The sequence below is a fragment of the Aotus nancymaae genome, unplaced genomic scaffold (assembly GCF_030222135.1).
Source record: "Aotus nancymaae isolate 86718 unplaced genomic scaffold, 86718_ANA_hifiasm-v0.15.2.pri h1tg000053l, whole genome shotgun sequence".
Classification (NCBI taxonomy): domain Eukaryota; kingdom Metazoa; phylum Chordata; class Mammalia; order Primates; family Aotidae; genus Aotus; species Aotus nancymaae.
In genome coordinates this window covers 13,005,202-13,023,731 of record NW_026988467.1, presented here as the reverse complement: position 1 = coordinate 13,023,731, position 18,530 = coordinate 13,005,202, and the positions used below count along the sequence as shown (strand labels likewise).

The window sequence follows — 18,530 nt, the reverse complement described above, 5'->3', positions numbered from 1 at the left end:
GCATACAATATGTACTGCATAAATTATATTAAATGTTAAGGATTCTTCTGTTTTATTACTCCCCTTCCTCTGAACATGCTCAGAATGCTCATGCCTCAGCAGTCTGTGAACATCAAAAACAACCTGGGGCAAAAGTGTGAACAATGAAGTTTGGTTACCCTCAAAAAGGAAGTTTGGAGATTTTTGTGGATTTCAAGGTATCTTCCTTGTTCTCACATAATATTAGGTTTCTCAGAATCTGTTAGTTCCAACCATTAAAGACAGTTATGTGGGGAGGAAGGGAATTATAAGAAACTAGTACCTTCTTCCTTACGTATCTGTGCAAATTTGTAGACATTTATAGGCAAAGGAGGAAAAGATAAATTACAAATACATAGCATGAGGCCAGGCGTGGTTGCTCATGCCTATAAGCCCAGCACTTTGGGAGGCCAAGGCAGGTGGATCACTTGAGGTCAGGAGTTCCAGACCAGCCTGGCCAATATGATGAAACCCCATCTCTACTAAAAATACAAAACTTAGCCCATCGTGGTGGCATGTGTCTGTAATCCCAGCTACTTGGGAGGCTGAGGCAGGAGAACTGCTTGAACGTGGGAGGTGGAGGTTGCAGTGAGCCCAGATCATGTCACTGAACTCCAGCCTGGACAACAAGAGTGAGACTCTGTCTCAACAAACAAAACAGGCTGGGCACGGTGGCTCATGCCTGTAATCTCAGCACTTTTGGAGGCCAAGGTGGGCGGATCATGAGGTCAGAAGTCTGAGATCAGCCTGGCCAACATGGTGAAACCCCATCTCTACTAAAGATACAAAAAATTAGCTGGGGTTGGTGCCGTGTGCCTGTAATCCCAGCTACTCAGGAGGCTGAGGCAGGAGAATTGCTTAAACTTGGGAGGCAGAGGTTGCAGTGAGCCAAGTTCACGCCATTGCACTCCAGCCTGGGCGACAGAGCAAGACTCTGTCTTAAAACACACACACAACTAAAACGAAACAAAACAAAATACACAGCAGGGAAGAGAATATCTGTGCAGAGGGCCACATGCTTCCCTAGCAAGAGGTCAGGAGACTCTCTCAGGACCCCGGACGGTTTCAACAACTGACAGATCAGTGGCCTAAACTTTCATCTCCAGTGGAAAGGACTCTCCCAGACATCATCCTTATTCTTCTGCCTCAAATGGAAGTTCCAGGATGTTTGTACCTTGAACGAACAGTACCAAGGAGGACAGGGCTGGAAAGGAGACTTCACCCAAACAACCAGCCCTACTGCCTGGTTTAGACTCTCAAGGAGGAGAGCTCGCGGCCCAGAGTGGCTCGCTCTCTATTACGTGGCCCTTGCCAGATCCCAGGCTGAGAAACCTGTTTTATCAGCAGAGGTGGCAACCCAGAGAGCTTTTTGTCCTAAGTGGAAAAATATTGCTTCCCTTGGACAGAAGGGCACTGCCAGCTTCGGCAGCAACACACCTCTGCCGTGATGCCTGAGATGGGCACTGGAGACTCCAGAAGCAGGAATGACCCAGACAGGCACCCCACAGTCCCTGCAAATGCCAACCTTCTTATCCCCACAGCAGTGATGAACTGAACATCAGCTCTTGCCTTTCCACATTAAGGCTTGTCTGGACCACTCCACCTCTTACTCAGCGTTTCCAGATCTAGCATTTTTGTCAGCTGGCAGCAGATTTTCAGTTTTGCTGAGAATTTCTTTTCACACTGGGCTCCAGCTGGATGAGTTTTGAGGGAGACTCACAGGAATCACTGCTGCTCCATCTGAAGCTCCGAAGTGTTAGCCATGACAGCAGAGTGACCACAGATAGTCAGCCCCATCTGAACAGAGAGCCTCTTGCTGCCAGATGGTGACCTGTTTCTGTTAAACCCCAGGTGAGTTTCTGCCTGGCCTCAAATCATCACACAGGGCCTTTCAATCTGGATAGGCCTAAGCCAGAGCCAAAAAATGGACAGAGTTAGCCTAGGGTGTTCTGTGATAGGATGGAAAGGACAACAGTGTCACAAAAAACCTGACAGCGGAGAAGCATTTCATCAAAGGAGAACCATATCTTTTTTTTTTCTGAGACGGAGTTTCACTGTTGTTACCCAGGCTGGAGTGCAATGGCGCGATCTCGGCTCACCGCAACCTTCGCCTCCTGGGTTCAGGCAATTCTCCTGCCTCAGCCTCCTGAGTAGCTGGGATTACAGGCATGTGCCACCATTCCCAGCTGATTTTTTTTCTGTATTTTTAGTAGAGATGGGGTTTCACCATTTTGACCAGGATAGTCTCGATCTCTTGACCTTGTGATCCACCCACCTTGGCCTCCCAAAGTGCTGGGATTACAGGCGTGAGCCACCACGCCCGGCCCAAGAACCATACCTTAAACGCGAATGGGCATGGGGCCGGGTACAGTGGCTCACGCCCCCTAATCCCCAGCACTTTGAGAGGCTAAGGCAGGCAGATCATCTGAGGTCAGGAGTTTGAGACCAGCCTGATCAGGAGAAACCCGTGTTTACTAAAAATACAAAATTAGCCGGGTATGGTGGTGCATGCCTGTAATCCCAACTACTCAGGATGCTGAGGTAGGAGAATCACTTGAACCTGGGAGGTGGAGGTTGCAGTGAACTGAGATCACACCATTGCACTCCAGCCTGAACAACAAGAGTGAAACTCTGTCTCAAAAAGAAAAGTGAATGGGCATGGGCACAGCGGCTTGCACATGTAACCCCACACTTTGGGAGGCTGAGGCAAGAGGAAAGCTTGAGGCCAGGAGTTCAAAACCAGCTTGGGCAACACAGGGAGACCCAGTCTCTGAAACAAAAAACAAAAAACAAAAAAAAGTGAATGGGCAGGGCTCAGAAAAAGCAATTACCATCTCTCCACTAGTATCTACTCCTGAGCCCAGATGGATTACTCATGGGGTCAAGGATCCCTCTGTGCACACCATGGTTTCCGGGTTAGGGACCTTCAGGTCCCTCCTCCCAGCCCTCACCAGCAGCCTCTACTCTGGGAGGGGAAAGGAGCAGGGAAATAGCTCCTGAGAATTTAGGAAGCGGAGGAAGAGGAGTGGGGAGAAGGCACACTGACCCTTAACACTTCAGTTTGCAAGATGTATGTGTAGAAACTATTTTATGTAAATCTTTGTCCTGGTGACTCAGGTCCTTAGGGATTTTGAGAACATTTAAAACTCTTAAAAGGTTTTCTGTAAAGCCAGAGAGAAACAAAACTATTGATCTAAACAAAATAGTCAATACAATTTTTATACTTATCTACCTACCAGTCCCTGCCTTTTTTTTTTTTTTTTTTTTTTTTTTTTCAAGATAGGGTCTTGCTCTGTCACCCAGGCTGGAGTATAATGGCATGATCCTGGCTCACTGCAGCCTCGACCTGCTGGGCTCAAGTGACCCTCCTGCCTCAGCCTCCTGAGTAGCTGGGACCATAGGCATGTGTGCCCATGCTAACCTAATTTTTTACTTTTATAGAAACGGGGTTTCACTATGTTGCACAGGCTGGTCTTGAATTTCCAGACTCAAGTGATCCACCCACCTCAGCAAATCCCCTCCCGAAGTGCTGGGATCATAGTCATGGGCCGCTATGCCTACCACCTCCTCTCCCTGTCCTCAGCTAATTTTTTTTTTTTTTTTTTTTTTTTTTTTTTTTTGCAGAAAAGTGATTTATTTAGGCAGAGAAAGAAAAACGAGAAGGAGAGAGAAGGAAACAGCTAGCTCTCACACTGAATGAGAGAAAGAAAAGCTGCTCTCACACTGAGTGAGATGGGTTCCCAGAAGGAGAAAACCAGAGAAGGAAAACTCCCCTCACACTGAGTGAGAGAATCCAGAAAGATGGAATCCAGGAGACGAAAGACAGCTTCCACACTGGGTGGAAGGGGACCCCAGAGGGGAAATCCAGGAGGGGAAAGAGAGCTCCCACTATGTGGGAGGGGATTCCAGAGAGCTGGAAATCCCACTAATTTTTAATATACTTGTAGATCTAACCTATCTCAGGAGTAGAAAAATGAGAAAAAGCTCACCCCGCTAGGACAGTCTTTTCAACTGCACAGACAGGCTGGGCTGAACAACAGCTGTGGCTCATTCACCAGCGCCAGTCAATCCCGATCCGGAATGGGGATTGGGAGGCTCCTGCTCAAGGCAGGGTGTGCCTGGCCGGAAATAACTTCACTCAGAGCCTATGCTGGGGGGGCAGTGTCTGCCCAAACCGAAGTGAGTGGGAGACTGAGGCAAGAGAAGGTTGTCAGGACCCAGGAACTGAGCGATGGTTACCCTATTACAATTCATTTATCTCCTTGAAAGGATGGGAGAGCAGGAGACAATTACTTTTCATTTTATATACTTCTGAGCTATTTGTTTATTTTTAAAAACCACTACTTATTTTCTTAGAGTAATTTTTTGGCCAAGTGCAGTGGCTCATGCCTGTAATCCTAGCACTCAGGCAGGCCGAGGTGGGAGGATCGCTTGAGCTCAGGAGTTCCAGACCAGGCTGGGCAACATAGTGAGACCTTGTCTCCACAGAAAAAATTAAAAATTAGCTGGATGTGGTGGCATACGTCTGTAGTCCCAGCTACTCAAGTGGCTGAGGCGGGAGGATCACTTGAGCCCAGGAGTTGAAGGATGCAGTGAGTCATGATGGTGCCACTGTACTCCAGCCTGGGCCACAGAGTGAAACGCCATCTCAAACACACACAGAAAAATAATCATTTTTCATTCTCTTATCCTACTAAGTGTCCCTCGCAGGATGCAACGTCATTGCCTTAGGGAATCTTCCCTCATCATCTCCTCCAGAGCAAACCTCCCTGCCAATTCTTTATCCCATTGCTCTAAGGCCTTCATAACACTTAACCATGATCCGAGATCATCTCTGCATTTGTCTACGAATGGATCACCCTTATTCTTCTACTAGAATGTCAGCTCCATGAGGGCAGATACCTCATCTGCCTGTTCACAAGAATCTTCCTAGGGCCTATGATGGTGAAGTCCTAGGGAAGGTGCTCACTAAATAGTTTTGAATAACTGAATACAGGGACATGTGATGAGATTTACAAGTATCCACATTCACTCCACAAGCCTAATACAATGTGCAAAAACACAGCTACAATAGAGATTTGGTTAACTACAGGACTGGTTGCACCAACATCTCTGGAGGTGATCCCCGGCCTGCCTTGGCAAGGACTTTTTCATATGGACACATGCTTCATATGTGAACTACCGTCTGCAGGCTAAATCCAGCCTTCTGCCTATTTTTGTAAATAAAGTTTTATTGGAACAAAGCCATACTCATACACATTTGGTTGTTTTTGAGCATAACTGAGTCGTTTCAACAAAGACTATATGGCCTGAAAATATTTACCATGTGGCCTTTGAAGAAACAGTTTGGAGGCTGGGCATGGTGACTCACTTTGCGCCTGTAATCCTAGCACTTTGGGAGGCCGAGGTGGGCGGATCACCTGAGGTTGGGAGTTTGAGACCAGCCCGACCAACATGGAGAAACCCCATCTCTACTAAAAAAAAAATTACAAAATTAGCCGGGCCTGGTGGCTTTTGCCTGTAATCCCAGCTACTCAGGAGGCTGAGGCAGGAGATTCACTTGAACCTGGGAGGTTGTGGTGAGCCGAGATCATGCCGTTGCACTCCAGCCTGGGCAACAAGAGCGAAACTCCATCTCAGAAAAAAACAAAAAAAAAAAAGGAAAGAAAAAGAAAAATCCATAAGCCTAGCAGCCTTCATAGGTACCACCATGAAGGGGAAAAGCTAATGTAGAAAATATATTATAATAATACAAGGTTCAGGGTTAAAACAAACTCGACCAGGCCAGGCATGGTGGCTCACACCTGTAATTCCAGCACTTTGGGAGGCTGAGGTGAACAGATCACCAGGTCAGAAGTTCAAGATCAGCCTGACCAACATGGTGAAACCTCGTCTCTACTAAAAATACAAAAATTAGCTGGGCATGGTGGTGTGTGCCTATAATCCCAGCTACTCGGGAGGCCGAAGCACGAGAATCACTTGAACCCGGGAGGCAGAGGTTGCAGTGAGCCAAGATTACATCACTGCACTCCAGCCTGGGTGACAGAGCAAGACTGTCTCAAAAAAAAAAAAAAAAAAAGAAACCCACTCACTGAAGACTGCACAAAGGTGAACTTAGAGTCCACAGAGACGCTTGCAAGTAGTAATAACGGTGGCTTTTCTTTAGGCCTCACTGTAAGCAAGGTATTGTGCTAAGTGCTGTAAATGTGTTCTCTCATATAATTGAATTATCATTATAATATTAGTAGTAGGTTCTCACTGCTGATGCTAACAGTGGTCTGGTCATCTGCCAGGGTCGAGATGGTCAGTGAAAAACCCAGAAGTCAAACCCAGGCCCAAGTCTGCGTGCCTCTGAAGCCTGCCTTTGTGTCCGCCAGGCTATACGGCTTCCACAGAAAGCACTTTCCAGACGCATCTTGCAGAACCCTTGGCACTCTGAAGACAGGCACGTCTCCTCCCTGCCCTTGGAAGACCACCTGGAGGGCCCCAGTTCCTTGGGGATGCCTAGGCTGTTTCTTGAATGTCTGCTGCTTCTCTTTCTCTGAACTTTGCCAGTACTTCAAGACTCAGTTAACCCCACTCTGAGAGTTTCTCTTTGCTCTAGTTTATTATTATTATTATTATTTATTTATTTATTTTGAGGTTTGACTCTGTCACCCAGGCTGGAGGGCAATAGTGTGATCTCAGCTCACTGCAACCTCCATGTCCTGGGCTCAAGCGATCCTCCTGCCTCAGCATCATGGGTAGCTGGGACTATAGGTGTTCGCCACCACATCTGGCTAATTTTTGTATTTTTTTGTAGAGATGGGGTTTCACCATGTTTCTCAGGCCGCTCTCAAACTCCTGAGCTCAAGCAATCTGCTGCCTTGGCCTCCCAAAGTGCTAGGATTACAGGCTTCAGTCACGGCACCCAGCCAGTTATTATTTATTTATTTATTTATTTTTGAGATGGAGTTTTGCCCTTGTTGCCCAGACTGAAGTGCAATGGCGCGGCCTCAGCTCACTGCAACTTCCACCTCCCAGGTTCAAGCAATTTACCTGCCTCAGCCTCCCAAATAGCTGGGATTATAGGTGCCCGCCATCATACTTGGCTAATTTTTGTATTTTTTTTTTAACTTTTTTTTTTTTAAAGATGGCCAGGCTGGTCTTGAACTCCTGACCTCAGGTGATCCACCCACCTCAGCCTCCCAAAGTGCTAGGATTACAGGCATGAGCCACCTTACCCGGCCTAATTTTTGTATTTTTACTAGAGATGGCATTTCACCATGCTGGCCAGGCTGGTCTCGAACTCCTGACCTCAGGTGATCTGCCCTCCTCAGCCTTCTAAAGTGTTGGGATTACAGGCGTGAGCTGCTGTGCCAGGACCAGACAGTTATTATTTTAAAAAAATTATCTCCCTCAGGCGGAGGTTGCAGTGAGCCGAGATCATGCCATTGCACTTCAGCCTGGGCAACAAGAGCGAAACTCCATCTCAAAAAAAAAAAAATTATCTCCCTCCTCCTGCTGATCGCTCCAAACCAATAAATAAATTGCTGGAGGGAGGGAGAAGGCTGCTTTTTGTTGTTGTTGGAGTTTCATTCTTGGTGCCCAGGCTGGAGTGTAATGGCGTGATCTTGGCTCTCCACAACCTCTGCCTCCCAGGTTCAAACAATTCTCCTGCCTCAGCCTCCCGACTAGTTGAGATTACAGGCATGCACCACCATGTCCGGCTAATTTTGTATTTTTAGAAGAGATGGGATTTCTCCATGTTAGTCAGGCTGGTCTCGAACTCCCGACCTCAGCTGATCCGCCCATCTTGGCCTCCCAAAGTGCTGAGATTACAGGGGTAAGCCACCATGCCTGGCTAGGAGGCTGCTTCTTATGGCATATAGTCTTTGCTCATTCTGCAGGCTCATGCAACAGACACACCTGCTCCTCAAAAAACTTCGGAAAACCACTGCCTGCCTTCCCTCCCCAGAGAAGATGTTATCTGGTAGAACCACATGCCAATACAAAATGCCAAAGCTATCCTTGACTTGGACATTTCTCTTTAATTATTATCGGCAACCACGGGCTTTATTGGCAGCATCTGGGATGTTTCTGCTACTAGCTCCCTTTCGAAAATTGAATTTGCTTTTTATTGTTATCATTTCCTTTCTCCTTTTTTTGAGACAGTCTCCCTCTGTTGCCCAGGCTGGAGTGCAGTGGCAAGAACTCAGTTCACTGCAATCTCTGCTTCCCAGGTTCAAGTGATTCTCGGCCTCAGCCTCCCAAGTAGTTGGAACTACAGGCATGCGCCATCACATCCAGCTAATTTTTGTATTTTTGGTAGAGATGGGGTTTTGCCATGTTGGTCTCAAACTTCTGGCCTCAAGTTATCCACCCACCTTGGCCTCCCAAAGTGCTGGGATTACAGGCGTGAGCCACCATGCCCAGCCTATTGTTATCATTTTCATTTAATCATGTTAATTATTAAACTCTCCAGTTCTCTCTAACCCCCAGGAATTCTGTGTCCACATCAGAACACAGGGTGCCTTGGATTCAGACGGACTGACAGCTATGTCACCTGTCTGGTGTTATAATGGGTATTCACCATCACAAAATCTAAGTGTGAAAAAGCTGAACTCAACATACTCCTTGGGGATAGCGCTTGCTTTCAGGGTGTAGTTTCTGGGATGCGGAGCGAGAAGGCCTTCTGGGACAATGGTCACATTCTGTTTCTTGGTCAGGGTGCTGGACATGCAGGTGTTTTCACTTTGTGAGAACTCATTAAGATGTACGCTCAAGACGTGTGCACTTTTCTGTAGGCACGTTTCATTTTCTTTTTTTGAGATGGAGCCTTACTCTGTCACCCAGGCTGGAGTGCAGTGGCGCGATCTTGGCTCACTGCAACCTCTGCCTCCCGGGTTCAAGTGATTCTCCTGCCTCAGGCTCCCGAGTAGCTGGGACTACAGGTACTCGTCACCACACCCAGCTAATTTATGTGTTTTTAGTAGAGACAGGGTTTTACCATTTGGCCAGGCTGGTCTTGAACTCCTGACCTCGTGATCCACCCTCCTCGGCCTCCCATAGTGCTGGGATTACAGGTGTGAGCCACTGTGCCCAGCAAGCACCCTTCACTTTCATAAAAAGTTCTAATAACTCTTTGCAAATATAGAAATATCGCAGTAGTCTCAAACAAGCACACAGAGGAAGTTGGCTAACAAGAACAAATGGTGTTGTAGAACCTTTCGGTGGTGAGGCACTTGAACCATCTTCAAGCCTTGTAAGATTGAGGAATGGGCTCTTCCACAGAGAAAAAATCTACCAGTTAAGACTGGGTCAGGATCCATGTTAAACACTCTATCTATGTTCATTCAAACTTCACAACACAGTCTGACCAATATGGTGAAATCCAGTCTCTACCAAAAAAAAAAAAAATTAGCCAGACGTGGTGGTTCACACCTATAATCCCAGCACTTTGGGAGGCCGAGGCAGCCAGATCACTTGAGGTCAGGAGTTCAAGACCAGCCTGGCCAACATGGTGAAACTCCGTCTCTACTAAAAATACAAAAAAAAAAATTAGCTGGGCGTAGTTGCAGGCACCTGTAAGCTCAGCTACTTGGGAGGCTGAGGCAGGAGAATTGCTTGAACCCAGGAGGCAGAGGTTGCGGTGAGCCAAGATTGCACCACTGTACTCCAGCCTGGTGACTGTGTGAGACTCCGTCTCAAAAAAAAAAGCAATTAGCCAGGCGTGGTGGCACATGCCTGTAATCCAAGTTACTCAGGAGGCCAAGGCAGGAGAACTGCTTGAACCTGGGAGATGGAGGTTGCAGTGAGCCGAGATCATGCCACGGCTCTCCAGCCTGGGTGATAGAATAAGACTCTGTCTCAAAAACAACAACAACAACAAAAAAACACTTCACAACAATCCTAATTTTATCCCTGCTTTATAGATGAAAAAACTGGGGCATGGAGAGGTTAACAAGCCTGACCAAGGTTACAGGGTTATTATTTTGGCAGGGTGGGGATTCAATCAGGCAGCTGGACTCCTGAATCCATGCTCCTAACAATGATGCTGGCCATGCCTTTGGTAGTGATACACCCAGGGATGGGTTTGCAGTGCCTAGTGTGTGACATTTTCTGGGGTGCATTCCAGCTCAATAAAATGTCCTTGTCCAAACACCTACAATCATATGCATCTTAACAAACACACCTAACTCTTTCATAAATGACAGCCTGATTTACAGAGTGAATCTCTGCCTTCGAAAGACTCGTGCTTATACATGTGACAGGGTGCCCATGTCCCCTGCCTCTCCATCAGGGACTTTCTCCATTCATTTGTTTGAAATCAAAGACAAATGCTGGGCCTACCTGAAGCCACAATCAGCCCATATTAGATTAGAGAGGTCACCTGTGTTCCTTTCCCGTCCATTAGGAAGATGTATTGCTTCTCAACAAAGCATTTGCTCATCCTCCCCTCCTTGAGTAAGCAAAAACGATACTCCACTGCATTAGCAAAGCTGGGTAAAACTAGTACAACTCTTGCTGGATCTCTGCAATGTTACCTTTAATTGTGCTTTTAGAGGAAGGCTTTTAGTAAAGTCAGTTCGGGAATCTGTTTTCTTTTTAAGTCACATTTCTCTTTATGAAAGGTAAAACTGTTTGCCTGCGTTGCTTTTGAGGAATATAAGCGGGAAAACTGACAATTATTTAAATATGATGGATGATCTAATTAATTCTCTTCATTTTGCTTCTTTAAGTAAAATAAGTTGCTAAGTCCCTCACCCAGGCCATTTTCATTTTTTTGTTTTGTTGTTTTCCGTTTCTGAGACTATCTGGTGAGCCAGGAATTCAAATTACACACACACACACGCACACACACCATTCTGATTTGGCCATTGAGGTTTCCAGTGAATATGGATTCTTTTAAAATTATTATTACTTTATTTTTATTTTTACACCCAGCCCAAAATGTCAGAATATGGATTCTACCTTCCAGCACAGGACCCTTTTCCGATATGCTAACTTCATCATAAATACATGGCCTTGACAGGTATGTACTCATTTCTCCCCGGAACTGGGACAGTGATCTCCACTGCGGCAAGCCCCACAGCAAGGTGTCTGTGGTGTCACCTGGTTCCCCGATCGGCATCCGAAATGCAATCCCCAGGTACTTCAAGTTCTTATAATCAAAGCCCCCGGTGAACCTCTTCAAAGCTACCCTCCTTGAGCAAGATTATTCAGGGGACTTTCCAGGAGCAGAGGCAATGTCGCCGGGACCCAGGCCCGGGCAAAGCTAAGTTGCTTATCACTGGCCTCCACCCTATCAGACTCACTCAGGGCGACGCCTGCCTCCCGGGGGGACCCGGGGACGCAGCGGATTCCGCAGGAGGATGCCTGGGGCTCCTCCAGGAGCTCCCGGGGGCGCCGCGGCACCAGTGGGGGACCGGAGGGTCGCTGGCCCCTCTCTGGGAGGGCAGGGCCCCGGGCCAAGTTTGGGGAAGCTCCGAGGATGCTGACTTCAACTTTGTTCTTTAAAAATAGCTCCGAGGCCGCGGCGCTCACGTGAGCGGCCCCGCTTCCCCTCCACCGGCCCGGGGCTCCCGGTCGCTCGTCGCCCCCCGGGGCGCGGAGGGGAAGGGCGGGGGCCGAGTCCCGGCGGCAGGAGGGACCCCGGCCTGGGCGAGCGCCGCAAGAGGGCGTGGGGGACGCGGCGGGGAAGGGGCCCCGGCCGGGAGGGAGGCCGCGCTTACCTTCTTCACCGACAGCGAGATGTTCTCCAGGATCCGGTCCTTCACCTCCCGCGGCTCCATGGCGCTGCCACCGTCGCCGCCGCCGCCCCGCCGCCGCTTCCCGCGCCGGGGGCCGGGGGTCGCCGCCAACCGCTGCCGCCGGCCGTGCGGGGACTCCGTCGTGCCGGCCGCGGGGCCCGGCGCCCGCCGCCCGGCCCTCGTCTCGCCCGGGCCCTCGCTCCACCGCGGCCCGGCGGCTCCAGAGCGCGGCCGGCGGGGAAGGAGGCCGCAGCTGTGCGCGGCGGCAGCAGGAACTGATGTCAGGCGGGGCGGCGCCAGGGCCCGCCTGCGCCTGGGGACTCCGGAGACCCGGAGACCCGCACAGACTCTGGGCCGCGGCCCTCCCCAGAGACCCCGAGACCCTCCCCCAGCCCTCCTCAGGACACAGACCCCCCCCGAGACCCCAGAGACACCCTCAGACCCCAGGGACTCCGGAGACCTCGACCCCGCCTGCCGGGGACCCCGGCCCTCCTCGGAGACCCTCCCCTGGCCCTCCTCAGCCCACACACTCCGTCCGAGATCCCAGAGACACCCTCAGACCTCAGGGACTCTGGAGATCCCGACCCCGCCTCCCAGAGACCTTCACACACCCCAGGACCCTGGCCCTTCTCAGAGATCCCGGAGACCCCCCACCAGCCCTCCTCAGGCCATAGACTACCCCCTGGTACCCCAGAGACACCCTCAGATCCCAGGGACTCCGAAGACACCAACCCCACCTGCCAGAGACCCCCACAGACCTGGGCCCCCTGCCCTCCTCAGAGACCCTGGGGACCCCTACAGACCCCGGGACGCAGGCCCTTCTCAGAGACCCAGAGACCCTCCCCGCAGCCCTCTTCAGCCCACAGACTCCTCCCTCAAAACCCCAGAGACTCCCACAGGCCCCAAGGACTCTGGAGACTCCGACCCCACCGGCCAGAGACCCCCATAGACCCCAAGACCCCTGCCCTCTTCAGAGACCCGAGACACCCACAGACCCTGGGTCCCCTCCCACTGACCCTCTTTAGCCCACAGACCCCTCCTCCCTCTCAGGGGACCCCACCCCTCCTCGGTGCACCCCACTAACTCTGGCCAGAGACCCTGAGACCCCCTCAGCCCATAAGCCCCACCTATCTTCCTCCCCTTCCTTAGCCCAGGCATCCCCTCAAGGCACACACCCAGGCCCCCTGGCTTTGGCAGCCTGGAGGCCCCAGCACCCCCACCAGGTCAGCCTAGACTCCAGCCCCTAGCTCTAGACCCTCCCTGGTCCCCCTGCCCCCCACAACCCCTCTCTTCCTCAGGGCCTCACCCTCAAGGCCCAGTCCTACACTTGAGGTCCCTGGCGCTCCTCCCCACCCTCAAAACACACCCTCCTCACCTTCAGCCCCAGCTCCATTCCCACTCCTTACCCTTATCCCTCTTCTTCAGCCCCACATATCCTGAGGGCCTCAACTCCCTCAGCCCCCTGAAACCCACCATAGCGACTCTGCGTGTTCCCACACACCCCTCCTCAAATCCACCATCTCATAAAGCCCCTGCACTTCGAGGTCTCAGTCTCCTACCTGGCTCTCTTCCCTCATTTGGTTCCCAAATAAATATATCCTGATACCTCGATTAGTCCCTCTGTTTTATTCTTAGACACCCCAATTCTCAACTCTGGTTCCCTGGTCTTCCCTCTTCTCTGCTCAGGTCATCTCATCCCTGAAGCCCCAATTAGCACAGCATCTGAAATACTGATTCATTGCTTACCTAAGAGGGACCCCACCCCGCAAGCCTCCAGAGGTCGCTCCCCACCCCTCAGTTTCCCAAAGAGAGACCCAAGGTAGTGCTACCTTTTTTTTTTTTTTTAGACAGAGTCTTGCTCTGTTGCCCAGGCTGGAGTGCAATGGTGCGATCTCAGCTCACTGCAACCTCCGCCTCCTAGGTTCAAGTGATTCTTCTGCCTCAACCTCCAAGTAGCTGAGATTATAGGCATGCACCACCACACCTGGCTAATTTTTGTATTTTTAGTAGAAACGAGGTTTCACCATATTGGCCAGGCTGGTCTCAAACCCCTGACCTCGTGGTCTGCCTGCCTCCGCCTCCCAAAGTGCTGGGATTACAGGCATAAGCCATTGTGCCTGGACTAAATTATTTTTTAAAGATAGGGTCTCACACTGTCACCCAGGCTGGAGTGCAGTGGTGCTTGTGTGATCATAGCTCACTGCAGCTTGAACTCCTGGGGGGATACTCCCACCTCAGCCTCCCAAGTAGCTGAGACTACAGGTGTGCACCACCATGCCCAGCGAATTTTATTTTTTGTAGAGACAGGGTCTCGCTTTGTTACCCAGGCTGGTCTTAAACTCCTGGGCTCAGGCCATCCTCTTGCCTCAGGCTCCCAAATGGCTGGCTTTACAGGCATGAGCCATCATGCCCGGCCCAGGGCGTTTTCTCATTCGTACCGAGTTCAGGAAAATAAGAGATACTAGCCTCTCTGGAGCTGTTACCTACCTCTCTTATTCAGAGAGCAGAATAAGAACAGATGAGGGTTGAGATTCCAGTCACTGGATAGGTAGAGAAAAGGTTGAGGACAGAGGACACATAACTTTGAATGAGGAAATAAACAGCCAGGTATCTATGGGTAGAAATAGCCTCCTACTTACCAAAGGTGTTTGTGGAGTCAGAGTCAGCTGGAGTGAATAACTAATGTAATCGTGCGCTCCCTTCCCACTCCGTCCTGGCTAGGGTACGTACAGGCCCCAACCTGTTGGATGCAGTCAGCCCAAAGTTGACCCAACAAGCTTTGAGATTCTTCTCTGCTGTTGAATTGCAAGCCATCTTCTGCTGGGCACTGTCTTCTGTTGGTCACCTCCTTCCTAGGAATGGCTGTTCATGGCTTGGGCACATGGTAGATTCAGTGAGGTTTGTTTTTTTTTTTGAGACGGAGTCTTGCTCTGTTGCCCAGGCTGGAGTGCAATGGCGCAATCTTGGCTCACTGCAACCTCTACCTCCCTTGGCTCACTGCAGCCCCCACCTCCAATCCTGGGTTCAAGTGATTCTCCAGCCTCAGCCTCCTGAGTAGCTGGGATTATAGGCATGCGCCACCACGCCCAGCTAATTTTTGTGTTTTTAGTAGAGACAGGGTTTCACCATGTTGGTCAGGCTGGTCTCGAACTCCTGACATCATGATCTGCCCGCCTCAGCCTCCCAAAGTGCTGGGATTACAGGTATGAGCCACTGCGCCTGGCACTCAATGGGTATTTTTATTCCTTGGCTGTATACTGGGGGTGTCCACTTGGATATAGGAAGGTGGTAGCATTTCTGCCATGTTGTTTTCATCTGCGTGCATTGGGAGATGGTCACAGTCAGCATTTTACAACATTCGGAGGAATGTAAGGTCTCACTGTCTGCCAAATTCCTAAGGCTTGCATAGGTATATGAGCTGGTAGAATAGACATTTTTATCTAACAAGATGTCTTGCAGGAAATGAGGAGAGGCCAAATGTACATTCATGTGCAGCTAATTGCTCCATGTCTAGAGTTCAAATATGGAATCCATCCTTTGTGTCAAACACAGGGTGAGCTGGACATGATGGTGCACATCTGTAGCCTCAGCTGCTTTGGAGGCTGAAGAGGGAGAATCTCTTGAGTTCAAGAGTTCAAGGCTACAGTGAGCTACGGTCACACTGCTGCACTCCAGCCTGAGTGACAGAGTGACACTCCATCTCAAAAAGAAAACCCCAAAAACAAATGAAAAGCCCCCCAAAAAACAAAAAAACAGGGCGACTCTGAAAAATACAGGATACCTATTTATCTTGTTATTAGGAGTCACTTAAGCTGGAAATTGAAGCTCATTCATTTATTGCACAAGACTTTTCTGATCACATGAGAAGGGCTTGGGACTCTGAGTCAAAAGGCAACAAGAATCAAAAGCCTCAACTGACTCATGCTAGAACCTCAGGCAAGTCACTTTGCCTTAGTTTCCGAATCAGTGACCCAGGAAAAATGATTCTATTCTTGTTTTTTGTTTTTTTGTTGTTGTTTGAGATGGAGTCTCGCTCTGTCACCCAGGCTGGAGTACAGAGGCACGATCTCAACTGACTACAACCTCCACCTCCTGTCATAGCATTTAGAATATATTCTGTAGCATAGTGTAAGAGGAAAAAAAAAAGAAAAGAAAAATTAATAGAATACAGTCCACACTCTTTTCTCTGGCTTCCAAGGCTGATCCGATCCAGCCTCCCTCCCTGACTCATCTCCTAATCTCTACGCTGGTATGTGCCAGCCCCGCCAACCTTAGTTTCTCAAGCATGCTGGTCTGTTCACATCCGAACACCTTTGCAGGGAATACTCTCTTTCCCAGTACAGCGAGGCCTCTAGCTGTTCGCCCAAATCTACTCTCTCTGGCTGGCTGTGATGGCTCACACCTACAATCCTACTGCTTTGGAAGCCAAGGCGGGACAATCACATTTGGAGGCCCAGGAATTCGAGACCAGCCTGGGCAACAAAGTGAGACCCCATCTCTACAAAAAATCCAAAAATTAGCCAGGCACGATGGTGTGTACCTGTGATCCCAGCTACATGGGAGGTTGAGGCTTCAGTGAGCCATGTTTGCACCACTGCACTCCAACCTAGTTAAGAGAGTGAGACCCTGTCTCAAAACAAAAGCCAAACAACAGAAAAACAAAATCTGCCCTCTCTTTACACAGTAATAGGGTTCTAGCCAGGCACAGTGCTAGAGTACGTTTCCCACCCTCCTTTGCAACAGGCACAGCTATATGATCAAATCCTCTTCAATAGAACACGGACAGAAATGTGATTCATTCCTAGGCTGGGATTCTAAGCAAATTCCTCTTCCATACTGTTTCTTCTACCAGTGGGATGAAACCAAGGGGATGTCAGACTTATAAAATGTAGACAGCCTAGTTCCCTGAATCACTGCATGGAAGAGAGCTGTCCATCAACCTAGAACAGCTGCTCTTTTTTCTGATTAATTTCTTTTTTCTGATTAATTTTTAACTTAATTAAAATGCAGGTAAAGTTTTTAGCTGGCCATGGAAGTTAAAGGACAATAGAGAGGCTAGGTGCAGTGGCTCACGCTTGTAATCCCAGCACTTTGGGAGGCCAAGGTGGCAGATCACCTGAGATCAGGAGTTCGAGACCCCAACCTGAGTGACAAAAAAAAGAGATGCCAGATGTGGTGGTTCATGCTTGTAATCCTAGCACTTTGGGAGGCCAAGGTGGTTGGATCATGAGATCAAGAGATCGAGACCATCCTGGCCAACATGGTGAAACTCCATCTCTACTAAAAATACAAAAATTAGCTGGGCGTAGTGGCGCACACCTGTAATCCCAGCTACTCAGGAGGCTGAGATAGGAGAATTGCTTGAACCCCGGGAGGCAGAGGTTGCAGTGAGCTAAGATCGTGCCTTTGCGCTCCAGCCTGGTGGCAGAGAGAGACTCTGTCTCAAAAAAAAGAGAGAGAACTAAGGACAATTGTAAGGTTGCTTCTCTTTACACCTGATGATATCATTTGGATATTTGTTCCAAATCTCATGTCAAAATGTAATCCTCAGACCAGACATGGTGGCTCACGCCTGTAATCCCAGCACTTTGGGAGGCCGAGGTGGACGGATCACTTGAGGTCAGGAGTTTGAGAGCAGCCTGGCCAACATGGTGAAACCCTGTCTCTACTAAAAATAAAAAAATTAGCTGGGCGTGATGGCGCATGTACCTGTAATCCCACCTTCTCGGGAGGCTGAGGCAAGAGAATAGCTTGAACCCAGGAGGCAGAGGTTGAGCTAAACTCACGTCACTGCATTCCAGCCTGGGTGACGGAGCTGGAGCGAGACCCTGTCCCAAAAAAAAAAAAAAAAGGAATCCTCAGTGTTGGAGGTGGGGCCCGGTGGGAGGTGACTGAATCATGGGAGTGGAGTTCTCATGAATGGTGGAGCACCATCCTCTCAGTGCTGTCCTCAAGACAGTGAGTGAATTCGCACAAGATATGGTCATTTAAAAATATGTGTCACGGCCGGGCGTAGTGGCTCATGCCTGTAGTCCAAGCACTTTGGAGGCCAAGGCAGGCGGATTATCTGAGGTCAGGAGTTCAAGACCAGCCTGACCAACATGGTGAAACCCCATCTTTAAAAAAAAAAAAAAAAAAGTGTCACCTTCCCACTACTCTCTCTTCCTTGCACCTGCTTTTGTCTGCAATATGCCTGCTTCTTCAAGGTGAACTTCCACCATGAGTAAAAGCTCCCTGAGGCCTCCCCAGAAACTGAGCAATCAATGTTGGCCCATACTTGTGCAGCCTGCAGAACCGTGAGCCAATTAAACCTCTTTTCTTTATAAATTACCCAGTCTGAGGTAATTTTTTATAGCAATGAAAGAATTGCCTAATACATCTGATTGAGCCTTTCCATTCTAGGAAGATAATGGGTGAGGTCCTATGATCAACGTCTGTACAACTACTAGCAGAGAGATACTCTTTGTCAGTGTCCCAAATTAGTCTTATATGTGGGTATGATAAAAAGGACTACTTCAGCCGGTCGTGGTGGTTCACGCCTGTAATCCCAACACTTTGGGAGGCTGAGGCAGGCAGATCATGATGTCAGGAGTTCAAGACCAGCCTGGCCAACATGGTGAAATCCTGTCTTTACTAAAAATACAAAAAAATTAGCTGGGCATGGTGGCGTGTGCCTATAATCCCAGCTACTCAGGAGGCTGAGGCAGGAGAATCACTTGACCCAGGAGGCAGAGATTGCAGTGAGCCAAGATCATGACACTGCACTCCAGCCTGGGCTAC

General features: G+C 49.4%; 1 protein-coding gene across 3 annotated transcripts in view; it reads right to left on the bottom strand.

Annotated features, from left to right (window-relative positions):
• PLEKHM2 (pleckstrin homology and RUN domain containing M2) overlaps positions 1-12,009 on the bottom strand; it is a 49,218-nt gene extending 37,209 nt beyond the window's left edge. For 2 of the 3 annotated variants that reach the window (XM_064363336.1, XM_064363337.1), the window contains exon 1: positions 11,733-12,009. In XM_064363336.1, coding sequence (XP_064219406.1) covers positions 11,733-11,792 — 60 coding nt within the window. In that variant the 5' untranslated portion in view covers positions 11,793-12,009. The remainder of the gene's footprint in view (positions 1-11,732) is intronic. The other variant, XR_010337725.1, reaches the window with a different exon arrangement.
• Between the last annotated feature and the right edge of the window lie 6,521 nt (positions 12,010-18,530).